Consider the following 18964-nt stretch of genomic DNA (forward strand, 5'->3'; position numbering starts at 1 on the left):
AGCCCCCCAAAATCCAGTTAACCCCCAAATTGATTTTTACTCAAAAGTATTATAAATACACTACACCGGAAAACTTACTAAAATAAGCTAAGTTTATGGTGAATTTGTGATACATGGTGTATATACATACATACATATACCAAAGGCTTTTTCCCCCTTACAAGGGAGGTGACCAAAAAGAAAAAGGCATAAAAACCATTCCCACCCATTCCATCCCTAATACACTCCACTCCCCACCACCCTCTACCCTCCCTCTTATCTTGGCACCTTCTGGATGATGGGTCATCCCTGCATCTTGTCCACTGCCCTGGGTCAGAGGCAGTGTCGCAAGACACAGCACATCCACAGCAAGGCCGCCTCATTAAATCGGCAACCCCCCTCTCCGTCTCCTCATGCAGAAAAGGAGAAGACTGGGAGAGATCCCTTCATGCTGCATCAAATTTTTCTCGTACATACTACTTCACCCCCATCCCCCCACCCATTCCACCTCATGCATCACAGCATCATCCATATACAACCATTCTCCATTCACCCCTGTCTTCTGTCCTCTCCTGTCTTTCCTCAACAGACATTCCCCTCTTTCCCAAAGCCCCTTTTACCCCATCCATCTCATCCTAGGTCGCCCCCTCATGTTCACTCCCTCCACATCTGCCCTCCATACCTCTTTTACTAGTCTTTCTTCACTAATTCTTTCCATGTGTCCATACCATCCCAATACTCTTTCATCCACCCTATCTCCCAACTCCCTTACCACCCCCTGTTCTCCTCCTCACCTCCTCATTTCTCACTCTATCCAGCCTAGTAACCCCCATCATACTTCTCAGACACCTCATCTCAAACACATTCAAACTCCTCTCTTCTTCTCTTATGTTCCATGTTTCTGCCTCATACAGTGCTGTTGGCACAATCACTCCATTCCCAAATGTCTATTCCTCATTACACTTTTTAATCCACCAAGGTATTTACTTGCTTCTCTCAATCTACATTTTACCTCCACCTCCACTCCACCCTTCCCTGCCACATTCACACCCAAGTATCTAAAACTATCCACTTCCTCCAGTTGCTCTACCTTAACCCCTTCCATACGGTGCCGCACACGTAGGCGTCATGAGGAGCAAGTGGATTCGCGACGCTGCCATATCAGTGTCTTGATTATATTTATTGTAGTCGCCCCTGTGTTTTTACATTCTCCCAAATGTGCCCTGAATCCCATTCTCTGTGGTTTTCAAAATTCGCGGGTGAAAGAGAGAACGATCGATATAAGCGGTGACTATATTTTATGATGCGAGTATTATTACGACACGTCATACGGCTGGCATTGGCTGCTGCCCGCGAGATTTAAGTCCCGTACTGAAGTGGTTAATGCTCACTTCCAGTCTGCTGCCACTTCCACCCCATGTACATCTCGCCACCTTACTTTTACCCACATTTATCTTCAACTTTCTTCTTTCACACACTCTCCCAAACTCTGTCACCAACTTCCTCAATCCCTCCTCTGATACTGCTACAAGCGCAGTGTCGTCCACAAACAACAGCTGGCTCACCTCCCACTTTTCTCAATTTTCTTTAACCATCTCCAATCCCTGACCCACCCCATCCATGTATAAGTTGAACAGCCAGGGCGACATAACACATCCCTAACGAAGTCCCTCCTTTACCCCGAACTACTCACTCTCTCCATTTCTAATCCTGATACATGCTCTACTACTCTTGTAAAAACTCTTGACAGCTCCTAGAAGCTTTCCACCTATCCCATATATCTGCAGTACCTCCCACAGTGCCTTCCTGTCTACCCTGTCATAAGCCTTTTCCAGATCCATAAAAGCCCAAAAAGCATCCTTACCTTTTCCTAAAGCTTTCTCACATATCTGTCTTACCACAAAGATCTGATCTACGCAACCTCTACCTGTCCTAAATCAACACTGTTCCTCACCAATTATTCCCTCTCTTCCTCTCCTAATCCTCTCAATCAAGATCCTCCCATAAGCCTTCCCAACTACACTTAACAGGCTAATCCCTCTGAAACTACTACATTCACACTTGTCCCCTTTTCCCTTGTAAAGTGGAACTATACAGGCACTCCTCCAGTCTTCCGGCACTCTACCCTTTCTTAAACAAACATTAAATAACCTCACCAGCCAGTCCACCATCACTATACCTCCTTTTTTTAGACATTCTGCATGGTATCCATCCAGACCAGGTGCCTTACCTGCTCTCATCATCTTAACAACTGCCTTCACTTCGTATTTCCTTATTTCTCCTCCATTTTCCTCATTCATCATGGTCATTTTCTTAGCATTTCCCACTGCAACTATCTTTCCCTCCCTATCCTCCTTCACATTTAGCAACTCCCTAAAATAATCTACCCACCTTCCCCTTACTGCCTTCTCTTCCATTATCATCTCTCCATCTGCACCTTTTACCTTTTCTTCTCTACTTGATTCGCCTCCTCTTCCTCTTTTAATTTCTTTCCATAACATCTTTTTATTACTTTCAAAATTTTCTGTCATACTCTTACCCCATTTCACATCTGCTCTCCTCTTTGCCTCCTTTACCTTGTGCTTTACTTCTCTTTTCTTTTCTTTGTATCTCTCATATGACTCCCTCATCCTATTTTGTGACCAAACTGTGAAAGCTCACTTCTTCTCTTCTACAACCTTCTTTGTTTTCTCATCCCACCATTCACTACCCTTCCTTCTATTTCCTCCTGTCCTTATTCCACACACCATCTTTGCACACCTTGTGTCCCTTCTTGAACCATCCCCATTCCTCCTCCACTCCTAGCTCTACTCTATCCTTCACTCCCTCCCACTCCTCTCTCAGCTTCTTCTTGTACTCCTCCTTTTCCTTTTTGTTTAAAGAGTTCACTCTAAGCACCTCCCTACCTTTTGTCCTTTTCCTCCTTCTCCATCTATCCTCCACTCTCAACTTACCTTCCACCAAAAAATTATCTGATATTCCCCCACTCTCTCCCCTTAGCACATGTACATCCTTAACTCTTCCTATTATACTCCTATCTACCACTACATAATCCATTAATGCTCTATCTACCACCCTTCCATCCACCACCCTCTCCCATGTGTACTTATGCTTGACTTTCTTCCAAAACACTGTATTTGCTATCATCAACTCTCTAGACACATCACCATCAACTTTCCACTACAATTCTTTCCTGGAACTCCATATTTCCCAACTACTCTGTCAATTGGTTCATTTCCTACCCTAGCATTAAGGTCTCCCAATACTATTACAATGACGTTCCTCCCTAATCCCTCTATGTACTCATTTAAGTCTATCCAAAAAGCCTCCCTTTCTTCTACACTTTTCTCACTACCAGGCCCATATGCACTTACAAAAACCACATCTCCTTTCCCAGTTTGACCTTCATCCACAGTATCCTTGAAGAAACCTCCTTCCACTCCACTACACATTTACCTATCTCTTCACTTACTAGTATAGCCACCCCTTCTCTCCCTCGCCCTCTCTTCACTCCTGAGAATCTCCCAACTACACTCCCAAACTCACATTCGCCCTTCCCTCTCAATTTAGTTTCACTCAAAGCCAACACATCCATCTTTCTTCTCACAAACATACTACCTATCTCTTCCCTTTTACTCTCATCTGTACCACATCCATGCACATTAAAAGACCCAAACCTTGGGGTGCTGGTTGGAAAACTCCTAGACCCTCTTATGCCTTTACTATTTTTTAGGAATGTCCCCTGTGGGGCTACAGGGAAAAGGATGCCTGGTCCCAATCCCTGTCCTATTTTTATCGCCTCTTACGATCCACGTGGGAATACTTGGTGGCAGTATTCTTTTCCCCCACCACAGGGTAGGCAAAACAAAGAAATGAAATTCAGAGAAATGGTACAGGACAGCAACAAAGGGTTGGGGGACAGCATAATGGAGGGACAGTAGCAGTATAATAAAAGTTTCATCATTTCTCTGTGAGCAGAGTCCTCCTCTATCACAGACAAAATTATGTGTGACTCTGGTCTGTAGGGGTTGTAGTTATCATTACAGGCATATAATATATTATCAATGATTATACATATAATGTGTCTGTGGACACAGTACAGCGGCAGACCCCCCTAAAGCATGACTAGCCCCCCAAAATTTCTGTGGCCCTGGAAATAGACATTTGGGAATGGATGCTAAGAAGAGGTTGTATTTACCTTTATCTAGTTGTATTATAAGGGAAGGGAGCTATGCTCATGGTGACCTGTCTTCGTATCTTTCGGCATCAAGTTTTTTCTTGAAATAATGAATAGTGTTTGCACACACAGTTTCCTTATCTAATTTATTCTAGATATCCACCACTCTGTGTGGAAAGCTATTCTTTTTCATATCTCTTCTATAATTACCCTTTTTGAGTTTCTTTTCATGTCCTCTTCTTTTTCCATTGTCCCATTTTAATAAATCATCTCTTATCTAGTGATTGTGCCGACAGCAATGTATGGGGCAGAAACATGGAACATAAGAGAGGAAGAGTTTAAATGTGTTTGAGATGGAATGCCTGAGAAGTATGGTAGGGGTTACATGGTTGGATAGTGTGAGAAACAAGGAGGTGAGGAGGAGAATGGGGGTGGAAAGGAAGATGGGAGATAGGGTTGATGAAAGGCTATTAAAATGGTTTGGACACATGGAAAGAATGAGTGAAGAAAGATTAGTAAAAGAGGTGTGGAAGGCAGAGGTGGATGGAGTGAACATGAGGGGGCGACCAAGGATGAGATGGATAGATGTGGTAAAAGGAGCATTGGGAAAGGGGAATGTGCTTAGGGAAAAAAGGAGAAGACAGAAAATAGAGGTGAGTGGAGAATGGTTGTGTATGGATTATGCTGTGAGGCATGGAAAGGAGTGGGTGGGTGATGGGGGGTGAGGGAGTATGTGTGAATGATATTTTGACAGCCTGAAGGGATTTCTCCCTATCTCTTTTTCTGCATGAGGGGACGGAGAGTGGGGGTCATTGCTTTAATGAAGCTGCCTTGCTGTGGATGTGCTGTGTCTTCCTACATTGCATATGACCCAGGGCAGTGGGCAAGATGCAGGGATGATCCATCATTCAGGAGGAGCCTAGAAAAAAGAGAGGGAGGGATGGTGAATGGGAGTGGAGTATGTGGGGATGAAATGGGTGGGAGTGGATTTATGCCTTTGACTTTGGCTACCTTGTAAGGGAGGAAAAAGCACTTGATATATGTATGTACTCGTACTTACACACTGGACAGAATTTTTTAAAAACTAGCCACTTTTAATGTAAAAACAACATTTGATAATGCAAATAAACACTTATACTGGTACCTCACTTCTTTGTTTCTTATCCTGAGCCCCTACAAATAAGAAACACAAATTTCTCTCACCGACTTGTTCCCATAATTGAAACTACCAGTTTCATCCTTCAGAGGAAAGGGACATGGGACGTTATTTCTCTCACTCCCTTGCTCACGCTCTGTTCATACCTCTCTAATCTAGTGTAAGTTTAAATTAATTTTTTTATTTTATGTAAATTGAATAATTTTTGCACCTCACCCTTTTTTTTTTATCCTACTGAAGACATAAAATCCCTTAAAAGATAAATAGACATGCTAGCTACTGGATTGAAGGAATTGAATCAAATCACGGGTAGGTTTGATATGTCAACACAAATACAAATGCTAGTCTGTGACAATATACATATGTGTATGTATGTATATATATATATATATATATATATGTATGTATGTATGTATGTATGTATGTATATGTATATATAAGATCCTAGTTATTACAGTTTGTATCTCTCAGTCTCCTTACCAGCTCTGGACATTTGGGAATGGATGCTAAGAGGAGATTGTATGAAGGAGTGATTGTGCTGACAGCACTGTATGGGTAAAAAACATGGAATATAAGAGAAAAAGAGTTTAAATGTGTTTGAGATGAAATGCCTAGAAGTATGGTAGGGGTTACTAGGTTGGATAGTGTGAGAAACAAGGAAGTTAGGAGAGGAGCAGGGATGGAAAAGGAGTTGGGAGATAGGGTTGATGAAAGAGTATTGGGATGGTTTGGACACATGGAAAGAATGGTGTCTTATATTCAATCTTGTTCACTATTTCAGGCTCTGATATGATTATTAGGTCTAGTCTCGATGGTTCTTCCTCATTTCTATACCTAGTATTCTCTTGTATATATTGTGTCATTGTATGTTCTATAATCATATCAAGTAGTATATTTCCCCATAGGTCATCTCCACCTTTCATTGTCATCTCTTCCCAGCAGATTTCTTTACAATTAAAGTCACCCATTATAACTATTCTTCTTCCATCTTCCATTATCTTATTTAGCGTTATCCTTGTGTCTTCTAATATATTCTTGTGTTCTCTTTCTTCCCACGAAGCTGTTTTAGGAGGCACATAATTTACCCCAAACTTCCTGCTCTTCATGTCCCTGTCCTCTATTTCCATCATAATCATCTCCACTCTATTCTTTCCATATGTAACATTTCTCACAATTATATCCTTCTTCGTCAGGAACATAACTCCACCACCTTGTTTTACTTCTCTGTTTCTAATCCAATGATTATATACACCATGTCCAGAGACCAGGTACCAACCCCTTGGTATGTGAGTTGTTTTGTGTGATGGGTTGGTGGGTCAATTCTTTTTCCAGCCATTCCACATGACAATGGTGACACTGCAGGTAGGCAAAGCTCCATGATAAGTGCAAAAACAAGCATAAAATATTTTACAAGTTTGTCAACAGTAAACTGAGACGCATAAGAGGAATGTGTAAGCAAAGAGTGGAAGGAAAGGTCTGTGAAGATGTATCAACTCAGGCTGAAATAATGAACAAGGGCTTTGAATCAGTTTTCGCTAATGAAAATTACTTTGTCGACAAGTAAGTGTGAGAAAAATAATGGTGTGTTAAAAGATACAAAAGTGAAAGTGAAAAATGTATACCTTATATACATGTATAATCCAAATTTTATGATAAGTTTTTCATAAAAAAAATAGAGGGGTCGCATTATACATAGGTAATGTTTTTTAATGTGTTAAAATTCATGCACTTTTGGTGACCATAACTTATCTGGTAGACCTACAGTCTCAAAGTACCTTTGGTTACCAGCAAGCTCCTTTAACTTGCCTCCCATAGCCTACATTCTTCCTTTCTGTTGCCACATGAATATCAGGACTTCATTCACTATGCATATCACTCATAATCTACAAGAAACCTATATAAATGAAGACTCGACAATTTTTTTCTCTTTCTCCAATCTGCATGCACCTTCATTCACTTGTGGTGCAGTTGTAGAGTTCCTGCCCACCACTATGGTAGTCTGGATTCAAATCCTGCCCAGGGCTGAAATAATTTCAGTGTTGCTGAGAGTCATCACTCCAACTCTTGTGGGTGGGGAGTTTGGGGTGTGTGTGTAGGTGTAAGGTCATAGCATTTCTCCATAAATCGGTCATATATGAGCTCTGAGTTCCCTTCTGGGAGGGAAATAGCTGTTGATCACAAGTCCAACACATGATCCAAGACCATGGTAAATCACATGTGTTTACATTGATGAGGTATTCCTCTCCCAAGTACTATATTTGATGGCTTAGAAGATGCACAAACTTATAAAACTTACCTCAAATTGGGCAGGCATTGTTTTGGTATATGCATAGTTGGGCGTCATCACTCAAAAGCTGGAATCATATTATATAAGAAGGATATGAAGAAAAATTTGGGGGTTGCACTATACATTAAGTCGGCATATACATGAGTATATACAGTCTTTACTATTGAAAATACTAGATGTGAGGAAACCCCAGGGGATAACAGAATCTCAAACTTTATAATTTAAGAATACAGAAAACAATAGATGGACCAGATGACAAAATCTCAGACTAGATACTTAAGAAATGTAGAGAACAAGAGGTGAACAAGATTTAAACTTAATTGTGTGTTCCTTAAAAGAAGTGATATTGCTCTAGTATTGGAAAATGGATGTTGTGGTACCAATTTATGAATTTGTATAGAGAAACCTCTGAATTATAAACCAGAATCTCTGGCAAGCATGGTAGCTAAATTGCACAAAAAGATTGTGAAAGATAGATTAAATATGATAAAAGGAACATTTTAGCAGAATTTGGTATCAGATATGGAAAATCATATGTATTAAACCTGTTAAGGTTTTACTCGAGTAATTGAATTACTACAAGAAAGAGAGGGCTGGGTAGATTGTGTGTATTTGGATTTGGAGGCACCTCAGAATATCTAACATGGAACATATAGGAGGACTTGAAAAACTCTTGGTATGTATGAGAGGTTTCTTGGAGGACAAATATTCAAGAACAATGGTTAAAGATGAAATATCAGTATGGAAAGAAGTAACCAGTGAAATCCCACTGGTACCTGTGATATTTTTTATTTATGTTAATAACATGAAAGTAACAACAAGCTACACTAACCTGTTTGCAGATGATGCAAAGATCATGAGAAGAATAAAGGGTGATGAAGATTGCAAATTGTTACAAAAAGACCTAGACAGAATAAATAAATGGAGCCAAGTATGGAAAATGAACTTCTTTGCCAAAAATGTAAAGTAATGGAAATATGCAAAAGTGCAGAGACCATCAGTTATTTATTCATTGGGAAGTAAAACAACTATAAAAACAGAAAAGGAGAACGATTTAGGGAGTGGTTTTTCACTATATGGACATATATCATGAAAAAAATAATTTGAGAACCTAATCTGTCCTAGATTAGAATACATTGTAGTGATCCACACACAAAACACTGGATAATATCAATTAATTACCTTAGTTCTCTCTTGCAGGAGACACACAGCTCCCAGGTGACCAACTATAGCCACTGGACATGCCCATAGGTCACTCAGGGAAGAAATATTGTGTTACTGTCTAGGGATTGTTATTGTGATGAGGTGTTCATTATCCTCTCTGTGGTGATTGCAGCTAGGGCAGTTTGGTTCTGTGACCAGAACTATTCTGTGCTGATACCGTTTTGATGCTGGATAAGAAATATCAAAAGAATAGAATAAGCAGCAACTAAATTGATCATCTGTCTAGTAAACAAACCATACTTGGGAAGATCAGAAGTATTGGGTCTACCATCATTAAAGGAAAGAAGAGAAGTGACATGATTGCAATGATCATATAAGTTAGAGTAGGTAAAATTGAAAGAGATCTTTTGATTTGAAAAGACATGTCTGAAGGATATCAAGACATATGGTTTTTCCATACAGATGAGTAAAGATATGGAATGGCCTGAAAGAGGGAATAGTTCAATTTAAAACCACAAATGAGATTAAGGCTAAGATTGATCAATGGAGACAGTGACAGAATCCCATGAGCATATATATATATATATATATATATATATATATATATATATAAATATATATATATATATATATATATATATATATATATATATATTAAAATTAAGTTAAATACAGTGCAGACAACTGTTGAACATTACATCATGGAGGTATATATATATAGAAAAACCTGATGACTGTTGGTGGCTACTATGGAGATATAGATTTGTAGTCAGAGGAACTCAGGGCAGCAGTTGAATGATCAATTTTAGTATTAAAGAGGCAAATGATAGGTAGCTGCTACTGGTGGTTCTACAAGATAAAGAACAGAGAGAATCAGCTTCCTGCTACACCAAGGGGTTGACAGTCTCCAAACTGGGCCTAAGATATCTCTGACAATTTTAATCATATTTCTTAAACCTTTTCATATAAGGAAAACTGACAACCAGCAACTATACCCCTCCCCATACTATAAATTGGTGACATAGAAAGTTTCACACTAATACAACACATAACAATCTAATGTTTCCATAGAAATCTATTGATGGGCCAAAGGACTGTTGCCAGTCACTATGAGACTTCAGGTTTCCAATCAGTAAAACTCAAGGCAACAGTTATTATTATTATTGTAGTACTAGAAAAATTAATGAAACATGAGGTATTTTCAAAGAATACTCAGAACCTTTCTATAGGCTTTATTCAACCAAAAGCATCACCATAGTCTGAAAACAAAGCAGAAAATAGTGTAAGAAAATATACCCATTTTTAATTAGGTTAACAAGTACCATTAGTTATATGCAGAGAAAGTACAATTCCAGTGATTCCATTCTCGTGCAGCAGTAGGTGAGTTGGGAGATACATCCAGGCAATCGGGTCTCAGGAACTTGTCCATCTTTGAATCAGATGCAGTTATTTGGTTGAAGATATTGAGGTATTTTCAAAGAAAATTAGAACCTTTCTTTAGATTTTATTCAACCAAAAGCATCACCATAGTCTGAAAACAAAACAGAAAATAGTGTAAGAAAATATACCCATTTTTAATTAAGTTAACAAGTACTATTAGTTATATAAAGCTCAGATCACCACAAAACATAAGAGAGACATGAGAATACTAAAGATAGGGTAAATATGGAGGAGGTGAGCAGGGCTTTGAGTTGCTAAATATAGAGAATAAAAGGGTCCAGATGACATTAGAAATCAATACAGTATATGGATTGGAGGTAGAAAGGAAAATGATGGAAATATGGGATGATTGAAAAGAAACTCAGAAAGTGATTTGAAAGAATATATTGCAAAAGAGATACAAAGTAAGAAATTGATAAGTGTTGGATAGGGAGCATCACTGAAAAACTGGCACCACCCAGGAATCAGACCTGGAACCCCCCACTGTTCAGGCAGGCATGCTTACCAACTACACCATGGTTGCCTCTAGTGACTACTTACACAGTAAGAAAGGAATAAATATTTACCTAGTTGTATCTTATGGGAAGGGGAACTATGCTCGTGGTGTCCCATCTTTGTATCTCACAGTGTCTAGTTTGCTCTTAAATTTTTGTATGGTTTTTGCACACACTATTGTTTCATCCAGTTTATTCCAGACATCCACTGCTCTGTATGGAAAGCTGTTTTTTCAGGATTCTTCTATAACTGTCCTTTTTGAGTTTCTTTTCATGTCCCTTTGTATTTCTCTTATCCCAATTTAGTAAGTCCTCTCTGTCGAGGACTTCCGTGCCTTTCATGATTCTGTAGATGGTCAGCAGGTCACCTCTTTCTCTTGTTTGTTCTAGAGTCAGTAAATTCAGTTTTGATTATCTTTCCTCATATGACAGGTTTGAAAATGTTGGGGCCATCTTTGTAGTTGCTCTCTGGATTCTTTCAATTTTTATATTCTTTTTGGTGGTGGGTGACCATAGTGTCACAGCATACTCCAGTCTTGGCCTTATTAGTGTGACTAGTATTTTTTTTACCATTTCTTCACCCAAATAAATAAAAGCCACCTTTATTGATCTTAGTAAATTGTAGGATTCTCCAACAATTTTTGTAGGACTAGGGGGAAAGGATTTGCTAATGGATAGGATGAGAAAGATTAGGTCCTGTTCTTTTCTTACAAATGAGAGAATTAGTGACTGCCTTTAAGGAAAGATGCTAAGAAAAAAAGGGAGGAAGAGAGGAGGAAGTGTACCTTGGGGAGATGTAAGATTGTGTGCAAAGGTCAGTATGTATATTTGTCCCATTGCCAGACAACTTTGTTCAACTATGGAAATGCCTTCATGCCTATATTGGTTATCTTCCAAGTTTTCATCTCATCATATATATTCATTTTGTTGCTCAACAATTTGTTCATCTGGGGAAAACCCTTCATGTACTTATTGGATTAAACCTATCATGATTAACTCTTGAATGTGAATATAACCCATGCATAATTTTTGTTTTTGCTAGACAATTTTATTCACATTATTGGAGTCCTCACACACTTAAAGAGGTATATGACACCATATGAGAACCAAATTAGCAAGGAAAATTGTCTTCCCTTGAAGGTATCAAGATATTGTAGGTTGGCACAATATAGGTGGACAAATGTATACTGCAGATTTTCCAGTCATTGTGATGTACAATTAACTTTCCTCTTTCTTAGAAAATCTCTGGGACCAATGATAGGTAGTTCCAGATGGTGGTCTTGTGGGATTGATATTAGGGAGAATTGTCTCCCACCCATCTTCAAAACCTATCAACATCTTCACCTCTATCTGGAGGTGTTGCCCCAGTGATTTTGCACCTGGTCTCTGGACTGGGCCCAGTATCTATCAATGCTGACCATTTTTCTTCAATGTTTTCCCATAAGGAGAGGTAACAATATCCAATCATTCCCCTTCACCCCCTCCTCTTTCTACTCTCTAGGGAAATAGAAACTTTGATACTAATAACAATTGTTGCCTTGAGTTTCACTAGCTGAAAGCCTATAATCTCACAATAGTCAGCACTGCTTCTGGGACCCTCCCACAGATCTGTATTAGGAAGAAATATTGGACTGTTGTTTGTGTTTTATTAGTATGGGTCTGTTTCCATGTCACCAATTTGTAGGAGGGGGAGTGCCAGAACATGTGCTGGTTTTCAGTTTTCCCTATGTAAAGTAGTAGAGGAAAGATTGGAGAGATCTTGGGCCTGGTCTAAAGAGTGAGTTCTACTCCCTCAAGATTCCACTTCTAGATAGAAGCAAGGGTTTTGATAAAGTTTGAAGATGAGCAGTGAAGAAATTATTCTAACATCCACCTTGCAGATCTGCCAAATATAAGAACCCATGATTGGTCCCACCCATACTGATACAGTATAGACAGTAATCCAATTCTTCTTCCTAGAGAAATCTATGGAAGTGTCTTAGCATCATTGCTGACTTCTGTGGGACAAGGCAACAAGTGTTATTATCAGGGACTCTCTTTAAATGGAAACTTTGTTTCAGAGTTATATGAATGAGAATGAATGAGTCTTTATAAGTGTGTCACATGGTTTCCTCACTATACTTTATGTGGTAGACCAGTCTGAAAACTAGCCAAGCACTGATATGTACCATCCAGTATAATACAAGAAAAAAATCTAATGTTAGTTATTTTGATACTTGTTACACATTAGCTATGTAATTCAGTTATCTAAATGTTTGTCATACTTAGTATAAGAAACATTTTGCTAGAATGAGGTTATTTAGTACACTGTATAATTCAATAAGCCAAGTGCTTACTCAGTCATGTACTTTAGTTAGTAAGAAATAACTGCCCAGATTTTACTGTATAATTTTCTTAGTCCTAATATTTCGTGTAATTGGGTGAAACTCTGGATATATTCACCATATTTTATTGCATGCCTACAGGTACTTCCATCTGGTGGCCACATCCGCAAACTATCCAAACGGTAACGTAATACAATATAAAAGTCAAACGGTGATTTTAAAGCAAACCATGTGAATTTAGAAGTCATAAAAATACAACTTCATGTTGCATGAACGCATGATAACAAAAATAAGTTCCACTAGTTCCATCTGGTGGCTGCAGTGTGAACTAGCCTAACGGTGATGAGATCACTGATCTCTGTGTTTCATTTTGCAGTTTTAGGCCTTAAGATAAAAGTTGTCAGTTTCACCCTAGTACTTAAAAAACTAAACTAAGAAATTGAAAAGGCGTAACTGGGCAGTAATTTCTATCAGAATAACTTATTACATAATTGTGGTATTCATTGTATTATGTATCATGTTAATTATGACTAATCCTGTTTTATGAAGTTAAATTACATGGTGAAAATAACTGAATTATGCAACCTCCATGTAAAATAAGCTTGTGGCTCATTGCATACTTCATGTAGTATACATCACCGTTTGGCTAGTTTGCGGATTTGGCCACCAGATGAAACTACCTGTAGCGATGCCATCCATGAAGCTTTAATACCTATGGAGGTGTCATGACAAATCTCCATGCATGACTCATGAAGATAGAGGGTAGGGCAGGAGACCATACTTGTTCACCTTGTAAATATAATTTCAAAGAACCTCAGCATCTCCTTGATTAACAAATATATTTTCTAACAAAACAAAATAATCTTTCATTATAATGGATGCTAATATAGTAGACACTGTTTATAATGGACCATGGTGACATACTAGTAATATGGCCAGACCAAAATTAAATTAGTTTCTCTCTCTCTTTCTCTCTCTCTCTCTCTCTCTCTCTCTCTCTCTCTCTCTCTCTCTCTCTCTCTCTCTGTCTCTCTCTCTCTCTACATAAGGTCACTACTCCAGTACCTGCCCTCCTGCACCTTCTATTAGCCACACATAGAAGCCAACCCAGGCCCATATACAAATAGAATATGCACAAAAATTACAATTAGGTAAAAATACACCTATCAAATGCATCATTCTTGGTTTCACCTCACATACTCTACACTCTCCAACATGAACCAGCACACAAAGGACTGGAGTTGCAACTATCATACGGCACATGTATTCAAAAACATACCAAGGCAAAAACATACTATAAATGTACTACAAATAAACATTAATGGAATCACAAATAAAAACAGAGCTGCTTCACTTCCTACATGAACACAACATTCACATAGAAATAAAACTGACTCCACAGTCTACACTCATATTCAATGATTCCACAAAAATAAGAGAAGACAACACATAATACAAAGGTGGACTCATAACACTAATACACAGCAACAAAACCTTTCCCAGCAAAGCAAAAATAATAAACAAACACTCACAGACACCACAACAGAAACAATCTCAATCTGAACATAAAGAAAACTTACTTTACAAATATGTACATTCCACCCACTACATCAACCACTGGAGGCTACATTACTAAACTCCAATTGCTCCTGGGGTGTGGGTACTCCATTGTACCGTCTTTAAATCAGAGTAATTTGGATATTTTGGGTTACTTTGCACAGTCAGTCTGCTAAGAAGCTCGTGGAAAGTCCCTCTTTGAATCCATGCTGGTGTGGGAAGGTGGGTAGTTTAGTTGCATTTCTTTTTGCTACTAATCTTTTCATCAGCTTGGATATAGTGGATAGTAATGAGATTGAACTGTGGGATGCAAAATTTTCAGGTGGTTTGTTTTGGCTGGCAATGGTCCTCAAGCCCTCCTATAGATTTCTCTGGGAAGAAAGTGATTGCTGTTTATGTTGTATTAGTGTTGGACTTTTTGTATCACTGGCTGAAAGTAGTAGAAGGAGAGGAGCAATTACCATATGTCAACTCTCTTTATTTGAAAAGGTGGAAGAAACATAGTTGAAGTTGGCAGAGATCTTGGACATGATCTAGAGATCAAGTGCCAGCCCTTCTGGGTACAGAAATCAATCCCAGGTTTCTTCCCAGAGAGGTCTATGGGAGGAGCCAAGGACCACTGCTGGCTGCTGTATGGTTTCAGGCTTATTCAGCCAAAATTGAATCAACAATTGATCAAATTGACAGGTGATATTGTGAATACAGTGACAATAAAAATATGGCAGTGCCTGGAAATATTTGAATTGTTGGTCTTTTTTCTCTAGCAGTTCAGATTACACAGAGGTATTATGTATCACAAAAACATTAGGTAGGGGATATTGAAATGTAAGAGCTAATGTTTGTAAAGAAATTTATTAGTAATGTTTATTCTTTTTCTCCAGCATTTCATATTGTACAGAGACACTATACTTTAGAAAGATACTGGAATGTGAGAGCTTGTATTTACCTAGTTGTATTTTACAGGAAGGGGAGCTATGCTTGTGGTGTCCCGTCTTCATATCTCGTTTTATCTAGACTGTTTTTAAATTCGTGTATTGTTCTTGCACACACCACTTTCTCATCTAACTTGTTCCAAATGTCTATTACTCTGTGGGGAAAGTTGTTCTTTTTCAGGTCTCTTCCATAACTGTTATTCTTGATTTTCTTTCCGTGTCCTCTTGTATTTCTATTGTCCCATTTTATTAGATCCTCTCTATCAATAGTTTCTATGCCTTTCATGATTCTATAAATAGTTATCAAGTCTCCTCTCTCGCTTCTTTGTTCTAATATCTGTTGCTCAAGTTTTGCTAGTCTCTCTTCATATGATAGTTCTGAGAGTGTTGGTGCCAATTTCGTAATTACTCTTTCTATTCTTTCAAGTTTTGTTATACATTTTTTTGTGCTTGGTGACCACATCGTTGCTGCATACTCCAATCTTGGTCTTAGTAAAGTGACTAGTATTTTCTTCACCATTTCTTCATCCAGGTATGTAAATGCCACTTTGATTCTTCTCATTAAATTATAAGTTTCTCCAAAAATCTTGTTTATATGTTTCTCAGGGGACATATTCATAATAATGACTCCCAGGTCCTTCTCATTTTCTACTTTTTTAATTTCTTCTTCTCCCAATTTATATGATCCCACTATTCTTTTTTTGCTTCTTCCAAATTCTATTATACTACACTTCTTAATATTGAATTCCATCTCCCACTTCCTACCCCATTTCCATACTTTATTGAGATTACTCTGTAGCAACTCACAATCTTCTTCAATGTTCATTTTTTAAACAATTTTGCATCATCTGCAAAGAAGCTCATATAACTTTCAATTCCTTTATCCATATCATTATTCATTAATGTATATAGCAAACATTATTGGGGCCAAAACTGTTCCTTGTGGAATTCCACTTATCACTTCATCCCAATTAGTGTTTGTCTCTTATCACCACTCTCATTTTTTCTTTCCTGCAAGAAGTCTTCCATCCACTTCAGCAGTTGCCCTGTATTCTTCCAGTTTCTAATTTCTTAAGCAACTTCTTATGTGGCACCTTATCAAAAGCTTTTTTCAGGTCAAGAAATGCACAATCAGCCCATCCATCTCTTTCTTGTATTACATCTATTAGCCTTGAATAGAAAGACATTAAGTTTGTGACACATGATTGTCCTTGTCTAAATCCAAATTGCCTTGGATTTAGTACATTGTTTTTTTTCCAAATGCCTTACCCAATTAATTTTTATCATTCTTTCACAAATTTTTAGCTATCATACTTGTAAGAGAGACTGGTCTATAGTTAGTAGGGTTTTCCTTGTTTCCCCCTTTATATATTGGTACTACATTTGCTCTTTTCCAATCTTCTGGAACTTTTCCTTCTTTCAATGAACTGTTTATCAGACTATGTATTTTGCCTGTTTGTTCATTCCTGCATTCTCTCAAAATCCAGTTTGCCATTTCATCTGGTCCATGCGATTTTCTGACATCAAGATTACTCAAGTGATTCATCATTTCATTCCTTGATACTTCTATCTCTTTCATAGAGGGGACTTTCTCCTCCCACTCGATATCTCTAGGTTGTATGTTCTCCCTTGTAAACACTGATTTAAAATGCTTGTTCATAATTTCCGCCATTTTTATTTCCTCTGTGTATTCAACTCCTCCTTGTTGTAGTTTCTCTAATTCTTGTTTGTTTTTCAGTTTGTTGTTTACAAATTTGTAAAATAGTTTTGGGTGATCTTTACATTGTTTTATGACATCTTTTTCGTATTTGTGTTCATAAGCACAAGCTCTCACATTCATAACAATACTACAGCAGGTGTTGCAAGTTACAAGACCACTTACTAATAATTATATGCTGGGATCTATTTTGGTTAAAAAATTCTAATGAGAGGTAGGGTGAGCACCATGTGCTAGGACACAGTATACAACAGGAAATATAGTATATGCTAGGTTGTTATGAGTAATGTCCTGGCTTTTCAAAATTATCTGTATGGATTTTTATTGTTTCCAAGCTATCCCAGTCTGTAATTAGCTCAGCCCATTTCCCACTCAGATTTTATATTTTGTAGTTATATCTACAATAACTCTGCCTCTCATGAAATCCTTTCTCTCTTTTTCATTACCAGGACACACTACGTGACACTTGTGACTCAAGTTCGGACTGCGTTAAAAACTGCTGTCTCTACCCATTTGTGGCACCCATCTTCTTTGTTGTATTTGTGCTCATGGCCCAGTTTGTGCTTGTCAACGTTGTGGTTGCTGTACTCATGAAACACTTGGAGGAGAGTCACAAACTGGTATGTGCTTATATTTGTGTGATACTTGTTAAAAGGCTCAGACATAGAACAAATGTGTGTATTGTTATTGATTCTTCAGTCATGCATTTTGAATACTTCATTCTGTGTATCTTATTCATGAAAAATTGTAGGCGCATGTTTTATATTACATAGTTTTGTGGGCATATGTGTGTGTGCATTTACCTAATTGTAGTATACAGTAAAGAAGCTATGATCAGGGGGTCCCATCTCTTATTCTCCTTCTATCATACCTAGTTTTAAATTTCTTTATGGTTTTGTCTTAGACTTTATTATTTTCTGGACTATTCCATGAGTTGATGTATCTGTTCAGCAAATTGTATTTCTTAATATCCTTCATACATATAGTTTTTTCAGCTTGTTCCCATGACTTTGTGATGCCCTCATATTCCTTACCAAAAGATCTTCTATATCAAGTTTATCCATTTCTTTCATTGAAATAAAAAGTGCAACTATTATATATATATATATATATATATATATATATATATATATATATATATATATATATATATATATATATATATATATATTTTTTTTTTTTTTTTTTTTTTTTTTTTTTTTTTTTTTCAACCAACTGTTGCCTTAAGCATTGCTGGCTGGAAAAGACAACCCCACAGTGGCTGGCAAAGATCCTTAGGCCCTCCGACAGATCCCTCTGGAAAGAAACTTTGGACTGTGCATTGTATTAGTTTGGAATTGTGTCTTTGGCACTGGCTAAAAGTAAAAGAAGGAAGCAAATTTTGTCAGTTGTCAACTCTCTTTGTGTTTAAAAATGGAGGAAATACAGTTGAAATTTATAAAGAGAGATCTTGTGCCCATTCTCAAGACTGAATGTTAGCCCCTTATGGCTGCACCTCCAAATGGAAGTGGGGAAGTTGATGGTTGAAGATGGGTGGCCTTTTCACATGACAACTATATGCAGGTACCTTTCACTGGTCCCTCTTCTTTCTTTTAATGGAGTTAAGTTCAATATTTCTAGTCTTTCTTTGAGTGGAAAGAAAAAAGGGGAGGTGGTGTGATGATGGCATTGAAAAGAAAATCATCAAGTTGGAAGAAGGGGAAATGGAAGATGAATTAATTGAAATTATGAATATAA

General features: G+C 37.8%; 1 protein-coding gene across 16 annotated transcripts in view; it reads left to right on the forward strand.

Annotated features, from left to right (window-relative positions):
• Ca-alpha1T (Ca[2+]-channel protein alpha[[1]] subunit T) overlaps nucleotides 1–18964 on the forward strand; it is a 448394-nt gene that overhangs the window by 397324 nt on the left and 32106 nt on the right. For all 16 annotated transcript variants that reach the window (XM_076189508.1, XM_076189521.1, XM_076189510.1 and 13 more), the window contains one exon: nucleotides 17677–17847. In XM_076189508.1, the coding sequence (XP_076045623.1) occupies nucleotides 17677–17847 (171 nt within the window). The remainder of the gene's footprint in view (nucleotides 1–17676; nucleotides 17848–18964) is intronic.

Source organism: Oratosquilla oratoria, chromosome 8 (assembly GCF_046742065.1).
Source record: "Oratosquilla oratoria isolate Oo_2021 chromosome 8, ASM4674206v1, whole genome shotgun sequence".
Taxonomy (NCBI): Eukaryota; Metazoa; Arthropoda; class Malacostraca; order Stomatopoda; family Squillidae; genus Oratosquilla; species Oratosquilla oratoria.